General features: G+C 29.8%; 1 protein-coding gene across 1 annotated transcript in view; it reads right to left on the bottom strand.

Moving 5' to 3' along the window:
• Window positions 1-11,399, bottom strand: part of LOC146529258 (organic cation transporter protein-like) — a 43,533-nt gene extending 32,134 nt beyond the window's left edge. The window contains exon 1 of the mRNA XM_085201643.1: window positions 11,095-11,399. Within this exon, the coding sequence (XP_085057769.1) occupies window positions 11,095-11,173 (79 nt within the window). The 5' untranslated portion in view covers window positions 11,174-11,399. The remainder of the gene's footprint in view (window positions 1-11,094) is intronic.
• Window positions 11,400-15,024: the final 3,625 nt, after the last annotated feature.

The following is a 15,024-nucleotide window of genomic DNA, read 5'->3' as shown; positions in this document are numbered from 1 at the left end:
GTGTACACTTTAAATTAATGTGAAATATCTATCTCTGATAAACACAGTACCTACTTTGAAAAATTTTACATAAAATATTATATTAAACTAAAAAAAATTACGGAAGTGTTTTTGAGTAAATTGTTCAATAATGTTTGTTTCTGTTTTCGTTACGCATAACATGAATTTTGCGCTGTAGGACAACTTAGGTTTCAATGTATAAATATTGTCTTTAAAATATTGTCAATAATGTTATTGACATTATTGACAATAATGTTATTAGAAAACTAAAGCGATTTAAATTGGCAAATACTTAAATAACTGTTGAAATACAGTTACAGCCGGTGAAGCCGCGAGCGGGATCACTAGTACTAATTATACGTGATTAATCCGGTGGAACAGCTTCGTTTAAAATTTTGATGTTTGCTCATGGAAATGAGTGCTCGCGCGATTTTCCTTCTTTAGACACGTGAATTCCGAAAAATTTTGCTACTCATAGAAATATAAGCAAAAGTAGAAGTTAGAATTTAAAATCTACTTATTATTGTTTTTTAGAAGTTTTTTAGTTTTTTAGAACCAATAATTGAGGTACAGTTTATTAATATTATATTTATGTTTGTTAGTTATGGTAACTATACGAGTATAGTACAATAATTTTAATGTTTTTATTTACTTATCTTCAAACAACAATATCATAACAACTTTATTTGTATAATAATGGAATTTTCTGATAAAAATATAAGATACGTCACTACTATTGACTCTAAATTTTATATTCTAATACCACGCTACTAATATTAACGAAGAAGAAGAAGAAGAAGAAGAAGAAGAATGAGACAATGCGTACAAACGTCTATAATTAAAATATTAAATTACTGATATTTTAGTAACTTTTAAGTTAGTTTTACAGTACATTTTTGAAGTGTTAATCCACACACAAGAAAATGAAATACTATAAAAAAAAGAATAATCATTTTGTTAAGTTAATCTTTGAAATTTATTTTATTAATTTTTTTTATATTATCTGTATTTTAATAATATATTAAATTTTCTATTTGTAAAGAATCAAAACAATAAATTTAGAATCTTTTATTATTTAAAATAATTTTACCTTGCAATATTTTGAAAGGACATTTTTATTTATACATACAAGGAAGCCTTATAGAACACACGCATTATGACGAACTTTTAAAAATTTAACAAAGAGGTCAATAACCTAAAATTACGTTCCAACTCTAGATTATTCAAGGTACAGTTAAATTAAAAATATATGATTTTATACATATTTTTAAAATTTACAATTAGTCTTGTCAGTATGTAAATAGTACAATCACTCGGAGGCATTGACTAAACACCTTGCGAAATTTTACGTTGTAAATACTAGTATTTTGTTGAACTAGTGAGATCACTCTTGTTAATAAACACGAATTCTAATAACTGTTGAATGTACCTAAGTTATTTTTAAATATACAAGTATTTATTCTTATTTTAACTCGAAAACGTAAACGTAAGTAAAGATTCAAAATAAGTATTATATTTAAATTATTTTCAAGTTGTCACTATTTTAGTACTGTGTTCTCGTACAATATATAAATAGTAAAAATAGAATAAAAAAGTAAGTATGAGCAGTTCAGGGTTTGAGTGGAAACTTATTTATATAGGTATTCGCAAAGGTTGTAATTAAATCATTTATTAACTACTGTCATTATACTCTGGAATTTAGATTTATAACATTGTTTATAAATACGACGATTATACATTTTAATTCTTGAGATTCATATTGAGGTTGTTATTGACGTGCTATCCCTTCTAATGAAAAAAAAAAAAAAAGGTTCACGCTGTATCCCGCATTTAGCAGACTAGACAGAGTGAACATATAATATACGCTCTTTTGCCTTGTCATTTTTCCATAAAAAAATATACATATTTTTTTTATATTTACCCATCTATTATAGATACATATACAGGATGTCCCAGGAGTCAAGGATAAAACGAAACCAGGTGATAGACCAAGTCGTGACAGTTATGAGAAAAATATAAAAAAAATCTTTGTCATGTATTTTTCATATTATATTGATTTTAAAAAATATCGGAAAAACCGACACCCTGTGATGGTTTTTCAAGTCCCAGGACTACAAATATTACTCTTTCTTCATTTTTTTTTCCGTAATGTAATCATGAGTAACCCTTCTGTGAATTACAGTTTAAGATTGAAACATACCTGCATCAGTTTTCAATAAAATGTGGTGTTTTTGCCAAACATTAAATTCAAAATATTTACTACACCCAACTTTAACCGACTGCACTATAAAAAAAATGTACTACACTGTTTTTGCAAGTAACGTTAAAAGTTGGCGCATTTAATCTGGATTCTGGAATGGTACGACACTTGCTGAATTACTTCTTTGTTGAAGAGAGAAAAATCGAAATACACGATAATCGGGATGACGTTCAGCGTTTTGGTATCTTTTCCTATACATTCTAGCTGCAGCATTTGCGTTACATAACCATTCTCCATGAATGAAATGCATATTGGCAATGTGTCAAAGACCGAGTATATGGCCTGCGAGAGCTCGGACTCGAGCACTATCCTTATAAGTCCTGGGCCAGCCCCTAAATTGGAAATGTTCAGGTACCTTGGATCCGTCATGCACGAGTCTGGAGGCATCGATCATAATCTCCTTGGCCGGATAAGAGCGATCACAGACCACACCAGTGACCTCCCGCCACTTAGCCCAGACAACGCTTATCTGACTTAGGGGCTGGCCCAGGACTTATAAGGATAGTGCTCTAGTAGACTTTTATGAATATATATAATTATGTATATTTAAAAATAAAATAAATTTTTAAGGCGTAGTAAAATAAGCGTAAAATAAATACTATAAAACTACGGTTAATGAATAACTTTAACGAGATTCGTAAACTTATCAAAACTTATTGAGTATGATTTAATATTTGAGATACATTTACTGTTATTTGCTATATTTACAATTGCATAATAAAATTGTAAGCAAGACATGCTTCCACGTCCACGATGGTTAAAAATAAAAAGTCGGCTACGGAAAGTCCGTTTCTATTTATAATAATGAATATATGGATTTACTTTTAGCTAAAGTTAATTAGACATTGTGTTGTTGGGTTTTTTTACGGCGATATTATTAATTGAACGAAGGTGATAATTGAAGTGACTATAGATTATAAGTCTAAGATATCACAACCAAGCACAATATATTTTAAAGTTACATAAGTATACATACATATACTACATTCCATAATGTTAGTATGGTGATTAAAAAATAATAATTTTTTTTGTTATAAATATTGATTTATCCAGTCCGGATGTCCTTAAAATGATTTTATAAATATTGTTTTAAAAATAAATAAAATTTAAATCTTTCTCGAGTTTCAACGAAATGAAAACGAAACGGTACTTCCCGAATCTACTACATTTTAAAATTTAGGTATGTGAATTGACGACCTTGATATTTTAATAATAATTTGCTTATTATAAGACGTTTTGGTTTATCGTGTTACAGGTACTTAGTACAAAAATATTAATATTTACTTGAGGCCATCATGGCGCAACGGCACAAAGGTGAATATAACGCGAGGGTTGTGGGTTCGATCTCATTGTAAATATTGATTATTGATCAATATTTCCATTACTTCGCTGTGGCACCAAATCACTAACACTAGGTTCCCTCTATCTACCGTGCTGTGAAGCCGATGGGATGGTAGGATTAATAATATTAATTTTGTATGTTCATATTAATTTGCAATTTAATATAAATATTATTGTACTATTTATGCTGATTTATAGACTATTTATAAGCTGCCGCCAACATCGACTACAACCTACAGTTAATAAACTGAGCCTAGCTACTAACAGTCGCGCTTACAGTCTTATTTTGTGCATCTAGCGTCGTAACATAACTTAATTTTGTATTACTTACCTTAAGTTACAAAAAAACGCGTGATTTCTTAGAACGATCTTGACAGACTAACAAGTCTTATAAAATATACATGTAATAAAATGAAAGACGACAGGATATCGATTTAACCGTATAATATGTAATAAACTAACTTAAGTTTTAATTATTAAACTAGAGTCACAATAATGTCACAAATCGACAACCGAAGTAGCGAACGAACGTAACCAAAATTTATAAGTCTCGGTTTTAAATTCTAGATACTATTTGTATTTAAAGAGATGTAAAGTATAATTAATTGCTTTCACGCTGTATCCCGCTTTATAATATTTCATTTTTTCAAGTGGGGATCAAACCCACTACCAGCCGCATATATAATCCCACACTTGTGTCCTTGCGCCGTGACTGGCGTCAATGTTAAGTATAATTTGTTTAATCAAAAAAAAATGACTCATACAATATTTAAAAGCGTTTAATTATATTGCAACTATAGAAAAAACAGATCCTTTTAGACAAACTACCTAAATCAAATGAATCGTAACCAATTACTGTAGCGTATTTAATGTGTTACATAAATTAATTTTCTTAAGCATATAGTTAAGTACTATTTTACCATTAAAAACAAACGTCTTAAAACGATCGCAGAATACCGGACGCCCAAAGAAGCGCTGGTTGGATGTCGTGATGCAGGACATGAGAGCCAAAGGTCTAACCACCGATGTTAAAGAGTGTGCAAAGTGGAGTAGGTAGAGCTGAAAGGCAGACCCTGGCAAACGCCGGGATGATTGCCAGGAGGAGGGGACTCTGACTATGCTCCACAGGAACTTTGCTTTTATTACTAAGTACCTACACAAAATAATATCGATTTTGTGTTGTCTATTGGTCAGTGAATAAATAACGAATTAAAGAATTATTTATGCCTTTTATGTTGTATGAAGACCAGCCGTAGCGCATGGACAAAAGCGAGTGTAAATGCTACAGGTTCGATTGGCACTCGAGGAAATGAAACATTATTTTTTTTCATTTCCAATCTTTAGTAATGGTGCAAAGTGAGACGTTGTGCTCCGCCAGTCAACACGAATTGTCTCCAAAAAGCGGCGGAAAGATTCCCTCTGTTTATCGTGCTATGTGTGGGATACTGCGTGAAACCATTTCTCATATTCTCAACGCACAGAAAAACAGACAAAAAAAATATTGTTTTGAGTTTTATTGATACATTGATAAATGCCTCCATTAATAGTTTTTGTTATATATCTTCCCTGTACGGACAGCAATTAGTTACAATTTTATTATAATATGAACATATGTATAGATTTTTTTTACATTGTTGCCGTCAATATAGCCCTCAAACGACCGGACGTTTGCAAATTAATGTTATTACTTGCGTATTTGAAAATGACCTTACATAAATATAAATTTAAAAAAAATAAGAACACAAGCAGAATACTAATCAGGGCTATCTTCTTTATAAAAAATATTTTGAAAATATTAACTGCGACATTGATTTTTAAAATAATTTTGTCGGTTTCCGCAATTCTAATTTAAACGCTGCGCTAGTTACCTATGCCAAACATTACATTTTATTTGAATAATAAATATTACGTAGAAAACGATTGTACCTAATAAAAATATGATAATTTCACGTTTGTTTTCATTAAATGTTAAATTAAAATCAATTTGGAATAAAAACCAATTTTATTATTTATTTTATTGTGCTATCAGTGCTCCATCTTTACTGAAATTAACAAAAACTTTATACAATTATTTATTTGTCTAATTGTTTTTAAAATTATAGGTTTTGCTATGTTTTGAAGGTAAGCACTAAGAAATATAACGAACTAACTACTAACTACTACTACTACTAACAAACGAAGCTAACCACGTGACAGTCTTATCACATCACTGAAGCATCTTTTAACATTAAGTATCGCCGGTAATAGGTTTTAAATATGAAAAAAAAATCTACTTTTTTAACAATATAAAATTCTAGTTAGACAGTAAGAATAAATATCTTATATCAGTTTTTAATTTAATTTATTTAAAATTCCTTTTTTGGCTTGCAAAAATTTTAGTTACCAATATATCTCAAATACACAAGTTAGGTATACGACAGAAAAAAAACAAGTACATTGCTATTTTTTGTTTCAAATAACATTAGTATGGAATATTGTTATACATAATATGTTGTTTTTATTAAAATTATTCAACAAGTTTCTTAGATAAGAAAGAAATAACCGGTAATCGGTAGGTACACAACCTACATACGAATAGCTCTGTACAGGCTATAGTTTGTACATTTTGTAATTAGAGCGTCCACAATGAGCCATTCGTGGTTTGAGCGCGTCCGCAAACACGTTATTGAAATGCATAGCATATGTAAGATTTACCTTGACAGTAGCTAGCCAATAGTTAAATATACATGTATTTATTTTTTACATATTATGTTATTATATAATTTTAAGGCCGTCGTGGCGTAGAAGCACATGGGTGTGATTATAACGCGAAGGTGGGTTCGAACGCCACTCAGGGGAATTATTTATTAACCTATCATTTCTTCGCACTGGCACCAAAGCAAAGGCCCTACGTTGAGTTACGCTGATACATGTAATGTCTTAAAAAATCTCGGCGGTAAGTGAGGAATGGAGTGTCTTAACACTAGTTTCTCTTCGTTTATACTGGTATATGCGGCATACAGCATGAAGCCGAATATTTTAAATAGTTTGGCAATTTCTCAATTTAATTTTCTGTGACTCCAACTAGAAAATGCTTCAAAGGTAAATGGAAAAAAATTGTAGTATTTTACACACACAGACATTAATATACATAAGTTAAGTAAAATTAAATTAGAAAACTGTTATGAAAATAAATTAAAATTAACACAAAAACGACAATTTCTTATATAGATGCGGATAGCGGGATTTGCAACCGCGCCTCTTTGAACGGTTTCCAAAATTCCAAAAATTTTTTACGTTTTCTTAACAAGTGTCTTTTTTTCCTAAGTGTGGAATAACACTTTAAAAATGTTGAAAAATATGTTGTTAAACTGTTGTTATAGAAGGCTGTATACACTTCAGCACACATATTTGCGTATATATAGTGTAAACGGGACGTCCGTTTACACTATATATACGCAAATATGTTGATAAAGTATAAACGTGTTAAAAATTCCCCGAGCGGGCAATGATCCCGAAACCTGTATAATGAAGGTAACCAATATATAGATAGATCATTGAGGTTGTGGTTCGCAATGGCATAGCGATAGATTGTAAACGCGACAGTTGTGGGTTCGATTATCACGCGGGAAAATTATTTTTTATCTATTGTAAAAAGAAAAGGCGCGTCTGAGATGAGACTTTTTCAACATTAGGATCTCTCTGCCTAATCTTCAATATGTACAGAGAAAAGTAAAAAAAAGAGAAGAGAAATAATACCGATAAATAAATGTAAATTAAACTGTTTAACTGTTTTTTTATGCTGTGATTATACTGTGGCATAAATTATAATACGAGTTTAGGTACATATAAAAGCCAATTGTGACACAGATGACAGTGCCAGTTACCGTAAAGGCGACAGGTTCTAGGTAAGATTCCCCACTCATGTAAATGAAATATTTCATGTTTACATTAACTCACTTTGATAACGAGGTAAGGCACGGCGTTGAGTTACGTTGACTGTTGAGTTGCCACTCAACAGCGTTTGACTGTCATTGCGATGGCTATGAGTTCGATGTCCACTCATTGGCATAATCACAATTCGGGCACCTAGCGATTGTAAGTTTCAACTTTCTATAACAGCATGTGATAGATGAAAGGTCGTAAGTCAGTCAACGCAAGCGAAGTTGCGGGCAGCAGCTAGTGGGTAATATTTTCCCGTATTTGATTACTTCACTTTCTCTGTTTAACATTTGTTTTTTATATTGAAAACAAAAGTATACTTACAAAAAACATTTCTTTAGATATAATTATTATGTATATATGTGAAAATTACAAATAGAAAGTAAATTCGATTAAATAAAGAATTAACAGACTAACCATGTTAAATTACAATTTAAATTGTTTTAATATGTAGGTTATACTGTTAGTTACAATAATTGTCTTTTAAATTATTATTTGTGGTAAATTAAATAATATTATATTTATTTTTTTCAAAGGATATATCCGTAATATAAATTACTTTTCCATAAAACGACTATTAAGAGCAGTCAGTTAAAGGCGGACATTAACAAACTATATAGGAACGACCATTTGAATTTTATTTATGAGATATGTGTGATAGATGAAGGTACAAACAACAAGCGGAATCAATTAACGAACTTATTCTTATGCTATAGTTTACTTCCTATCGACAGTAAGCCTTACATATCCGGAGGACTGGTTTCCAATTTATGAATTTTAAATTAATCCTTTTACTATGTACATACAAAATTTACATTTTTTTGGAATTTTATTAAAAGTATAATTATTTTATAATTCGATGCTGGGATCTGATTTTTATGTTAATTGAATAGGAAATTAAATAATTTTCTATATTGGAAATAAATTGATATATTTCTTTTATGCTAATAAAAACCATAAACAGTAAGATGTCTCTGCGGTGAAATACATGATTCACGAATTCTAGTAAATCTGTACTTATAAGGAATAACCGTAGAAAATTATATCCATATTATTTATCAAATTGATGTAGGCAACAATTTGATAGCTAACTACTTTGTACTGTGAAAGAAATCATTAAAAAGATCCTATGTCCATGATCCTAGGTCCTGTTTTTGGGGGACGAAGAAATCCAAATATTTTTTAATCATCATCATCAATCATTTATTTTGCAAAAAGATTAGGGAATTTAAAGATTAGATGTTAGGGTTTAGATGAAACATTTTAAAATCTATTATTTTTTATGTTGTTTCTCAATTTTATGTTTTCTACGTATAGAATATATATTACTCTAAGTCTACGGTCCCTTAGAATTTATAGGATAAAAAAATATTGCAAACTTATATTTGTAGTTCGTTTGATACAAAATGTGAGCATACGCCACAAAAGATATATTTGTCAAACTTATTCCCCACGTAATCAAATGTATAGAGGAAGAAGTGAGAACCTGTGGTACAAATAATGGTAGGTAATATTTGAAACATGGAAATTAATTATTTATATTATAATTGTTGTTTATTTCATACAAAATGAGTATATACGTCCTCAAACTTAAGTTTGTCAACTTTCATTATTTGTACTTCCCGTTGACTTATTATCCTGAAATTAGTACGGAAATCTCGGTGGGCTAGTTTGAGTCTGAGTCTCTCGGACTTGACTGGTTTTGTTAAAGTTACCCTTCTTATTCCACAAACACTCCTTGTTCCTGCAAAGTTGTCGTACAGAAATTCGAGACATTGCAAATAATTAACTCATCACCGCACTTTGTTTTGAGCCTGTAAGTTAAATTGTCCCGAGTTGGACAGACTTGTGAAATCTTTTTTACTTATTTTTTAGTTTTACTTCCAACAATTTCAAAGAAATATAAATATTTTTATTCGTAAGTTGTTGTATAACTGTAATCACTCGGAAAACTTAACTGCCTTACAGGGTAACCCAAAACATTTATCTTTTAAGTATTCATTATACTTTAACGATACATGTTTTGGTTTTTCCAATAACAGATTTTGTAAATGCATGCAATGCATAGATAATAAATTAAATAAGATTAATAAAATCACGCTTTTCTAGGACTTAAAATGTGGCAACGCTAGCCCGAACCTACGACCGCCGCGTTACTATCAAATGCCGTCTAACAGAGACAATGATTTCATAATATAAAAGTAAATATATTAAGCGTATCGTATAATTTTGAAAAAACAAATATAGTGAGAATTTTTTTGATTATTTTTTATTTTATGTCTCTTTATCGAATTATTGATTAATTAATGAATAATAAAACGAAAAAAACATTAAATTTAGGTTAATGCTATAATAGATAACTTGTCAAACGAGACACGTTTATATTAATTTAATTGTTTTTACGTCAGTGTAAACTGAAAAATTGTATTGTTTTCAAAAAAAATCACAAAATATTTGTTTTGTAAACATGAAATTTTCACAAAATTTGAAATTTTGTGAAAATTTCATGTTTACAAACACTTAAAGGAGGAGGAAAAAAATATTGTTAAATACAGCTGAATTTTTACTTTTGAAATTTCCCAATTTGATAAGCGAATTCTCAACTCAAAATATATATACTTCATAATGAAAACCGAATCACAACAGATTTATTCAGTTTTATCAAAAAGAGCCAAAAAAATACAAAAACAGAATAAGGTATAACAAAAATACTTAAAACTCATTTAGTAATAATAAATTTAGACCAAAATATAAGTATAACCAAAATTTACATTCATTTTATACAAATATAATTTATCCTGTTTATGCACGCTTTAAAAACTGGTTAGATTTTTTAAATATTTTCAACTCGTTTTGATGTGGACGCTTTGTCCTGGTCTGTGATGTTTAGTACATTATTACCTCTAGTTTTAATAGCTTATTTTCAATATTATTCGTTATTTTAAATAATAGAAAAGTAAGATTTTTCTAAATAATAGAAAAGTAAAGTAAGTAAATAATAGAAAAGTAAGTTCACATGAACTTACTTAACTAAGACTAAAAAATATTTTTGTCTATTATCATATTTATAAAATTATTCTTTAAGAAATTAGAATTGAAATGTAAAAGAAAAATAATAATAAGTAAAAAAATAATAATAATAAAAAGAAAATAATTTCTAATAAGAACGATACGCCTAAATACATATTATTAATTAATACCTAATTGATAATTAATTGTTGTATAATAAACGTCGTTCAAACATTCCGGCAAAAATAATGTTACTTAACAAAATTAAATAAGGACGTACGAGTTTTTACACTTAAAATTAGTTAAATATAGTATATTAAATATATAAAATATTTCAATATAATTAAAACACATTAAATATAATATATTTATAAGTTATTTTACGTTAGTAAGGCAAATAATTGGCTTGAACTGCATGCTGAACTATTTTGTTTTAAATATTTCACGTAAGTCTATTGTCATGCATGTTTTCGACGTACACCGATCACCGGAACGGATATTACTATTGAGATGTCATTCTAAGTTTTAAAATTGACGATAACGTTAATGAAATTCAGACATACTTGAGGCCTTTCTTTGGTCAGCTAGAAGCGTGCTCGTCGCTTTCTGGAGAAGCCCCTGAAGCTCTGGTTGAATGTTCATTTTGTTTACACTAAACAGTCACACATATAAATATTTATTTAACCCTCGTAAGATGCAAAATACACTTTTTCAAAATAATCGTCACAGTTTAAAGCGTTGAGACTCCGAAGTCGCATGACTAAGGACTGCCGTTTGGGAAGAGGGTAGACGGCTTTTGTACTAATGCCTGAGCTGATCTATGTGACACGAGGATATCATAAGAGAGCCGCGCGGAGACTGAACGCGCTGCCTTCGGTCAAGGGTACAACTCACTAGCATATCGCTATTACCTAGTGGCTACAGTGAGAGCCTACGACGTTGCCTTCATTCAACTTAACCACTGTAATTGGTATTGTTTCTACGTCAAGGTCCAGTCTCAAGTTTTTGATAAAGATCAAATCACGTAATAGACGTAATGGTAGCAACTTTTGGGGTAATTGCATAATATATTTATTTGTTTTGACAATTAGCGTTGTATTTGGTGTGTTCTTTTAACCGACTTCTGTAAAGAGGAGATTATTCGACTGTATTTTTTTTGGCAGAACATTCGACTGGGTAAACCGATTTTCATTATTATTTTCAGAGCCAGTACTCCCCGTGTGCTCCCATTTTAATTAGGTTCACTTTCGACAATTTTATCTATTCGTGAGAAAATCACAAGTCTTAAATTTGCATGTGCACAACAAATGGACGAGTAACTCAATATCCCACCAACCGATTTCGATAATTCTTTATTAGAAAGAATACACTTCAAGAGTAGTTTAATGAAAATTTGGTTAGGTTCTGATTATAGGATCTGGTTGAAATTGAAGAAGCCAGTTTTTTTATGTTAAAAATTTTTTTTGGGATCAGTGCTGAAATTGTTTGTTTTATTAAATTATAAGTAATTTAAATATTTTTATAGGCATTTATTCTACGTAACCAGCGGTAGGATGTCTGACTGCGACAATTGTCGATTTGATTCCAACCCAAGAAAAAAAATCATGTTAAAATTACTTTCACTTAAGGTTTGATATATTATACAACGTCGGAGAAACAATGCTGGTTGATAAAATTATTTTTTTATTTTTTACATATTTTATTCCCAAAGTCCTGAGGAAAATTGTTACCTATATACTTTTTGAAAAATAGAAAGAAAAGAGATTATTGATGTTTCATTAAAAATACATTTATTATTGTAATAAAATTATTACATATTTTAAACTATCCTCATAATTAATATACATAGATTTTAATTATTACTAGTGTTAACCACAATGTGGATTATTTAATTTTCGTAATACATTGAAATTTTAGAATTATCATTAAGTAAAAAACAATATTTGTTACTACACATAAGCGTACAACTAATAAAACAAAACTTAACATTTGTCTCGTAAAATATTAAAATAAAGAGAAAACACAGCGTTGAGTTACGCCACTCAAAACGCAATGTTTTAATTAAGATACAAAACATAGATCGGAATGTCTTGACATTAGGTTCACTCTGCATACCATGCTGTGTTAGAAATCAGGAAAATCAGTTGGGTGGATAGTAAAACAAAACCAGTATACGCTCTAAGTTGGTTATAAATATGCATATTTAAGTTGAATTTATTTTATTTATTTTCGCATATCTTGCGTGTAAAAATACAAAATAAGAATCTGTTGTTTTTCCTGTTACGATATTTTTGGGAAAGATTATAAAAAAATACTTTTACGATTAATATAACATTTGATTAAATGAACAATGTCAAAAATTGGTGATTCAAAAGTAAATTCAATTGAAAACATAATAGAAAACAGCCCCCATTAGAAATTACTATAGAAACTCAAAGGGATGTTCTATATCCTTTAAAAACACAAAAGTAATACAATAATTTTATAATTTGAATTGTCTCCTCTTGAGGTATTTTATATGGCTCTACGTTTTACTCTTTTAAATAGAAATACTAGAAATCATTAAATACTATGTAAAATATGACTTAATGAAACTGTAGGAAGTTCAAGTTAGTTAGTTAGTTCCTTCAAGTTATCTCTGGTTTTAAAAAAATATAAAAATATATATTATATTCTTCAAAAAAGGTCCTACTACTAGGTAGGTTGTATACGATAACTAAATATCTTATTACAAATAAAATAGATATAAGAATTAAATAACTCAAGTGTAAACCAATTATCTCAATCTATCTGTCGTCAGTACCAAATCGCGAGGGCATTTAGATGAAGACGAAGTAGAGAAAAAAAAACTACTTTGTAAAGGCATATAGTACATAGAGAGAGAGAGAGAGAAAGAGAATTAATTAACCCGAAAGTATTCAAATATAAGTGGGAAAAGTCCTTCGTTATGCTACTCGGCCATTTTAATAATAATAATACTTTAATAATAAATATTGATTGACTGAGGTCATTATAACATTGACAGCAAGATGTAAGCCTAAATTATAATTTCTTGATAGCAGTCATTAGTAACAAAGTCATCAATTAGTTACTTATATTCAATTTATTATATAGAGAAATAATTAATTTTATGGTCGGTATGTAAGCATTCAGTCATTATACCTATTTGCGTATAAGGAAATTGAGAAGTCGACTAGTCAAACGTAATATATTCTATAAGTAAGTATATGAATAATTTTTGGTTTATATTAAATAATAATTTTAATACTTTTTATTTACCAAAAAAACTATTGTAAAGTAGTTTTTAAAATATAGAAATTAAAAATGGAAAATAGAAGCCAATGATGAATTTTCCTTGGCTTATCTTAATTTATTTTTTAGTTTGCAGTTTTTTTGCAGGGAAAGCAGTAGCATGCATTCGAATGGATCCTGGAATTCCAAGATACAAGCTTTTTAAGTTCACGCCTTACCCCGGATGAAGTAGAGTAAGCAGAGGGAACCTGGGAATACTACTTTCCAATAAATAATCTTCAATAAAATAAATAAAAAATATTTATTGTCTGTGGACGTAGAATCCTGATTTTCTCGTTAAGCACTCGGCCTTACTGACCTTCAAATATTCTTTATATATATACCTAATCTTAAAATGTCATGAATGGAAACCCTGTATTATATATAAACAATCCGAGTGGGATTTGATGAATTTTTACAACCATTTCTATATTCTATGTTATACGACCATCACGTAAATTATATATTTATACCTATATAACTCAAATTAATATAAAAAATATAGCAGGCAATTTAGTAGGCAGAGGGAACCTAGTGTTAAGACACTCCGTTCCCCACTTCCTGCCGAATTTTGGAGGCATTGCGTGTTGAGTGGCAGAGCTCAACGCCGCGCTTTGCCTCGACACCAGAGCGAAGAAATGGAAATATAAACGTAAATAACAATTTCAGTTCTTCGAGTGGGAATCGAACCCACAACCGTCGCGTTACAGTCACACCCTTGTGCCGCTACGTCTAGACGGTAGTTTAGTGTATAGATATGTAAATATTTACTTTGTGTTAAACGATGTACATAAATAGTTCATGTTTTTCACATTCCACACATTGCTAACCGCGCAATATGAATTAGGAAGTGTTTTAATTAAATGATTTATTTTAATTACAATAAAAAATAGAAATTAAGGTGTGTGCGACACTACACTCCAACCCACGTGCCAACGTCACGAAAAACGACATCATCAATTGATATACATATGTAAATTTACGTTTTATGATATAATTTTCAATTTTAGCATACAAATTGTTTTATAAAGTAAGTAATAAAATGTTTATTACTAATAGGTGGGGAACGGAGTGTCTTAACACTAGGTTCCCTCTGCCTACATTGCTGTGTGCGGGATACTGTGTGAAGCTGATTTTTTTTATACTAATAGGCCTCTTGCAATATCTTGTATTCGGCGGAGAATTAAGTGTTTTGTCATTTA

Source organism: Heliconius melpomene, chromosome 18 (assembly GCF_056956725.1).
Source record: "Heliconius melpomene rosina isolate 202511_hmr_F chromosome 18, ASM5695672v1, whole genome shotgun sequence".
NCBI classification, from domain to species: domain Eukaryota; kingdom Metazoa; phylum Arthropoda; class Insecta; order Lepidoptera; family Nymphalidae; genus Heliconius; species Heliconius melpomene.
The sequence above is the reverse complement of the archived record's forward strand: the minus strand, read 5'-3'. Positions and strand labels throughout refer to the sequence as shown.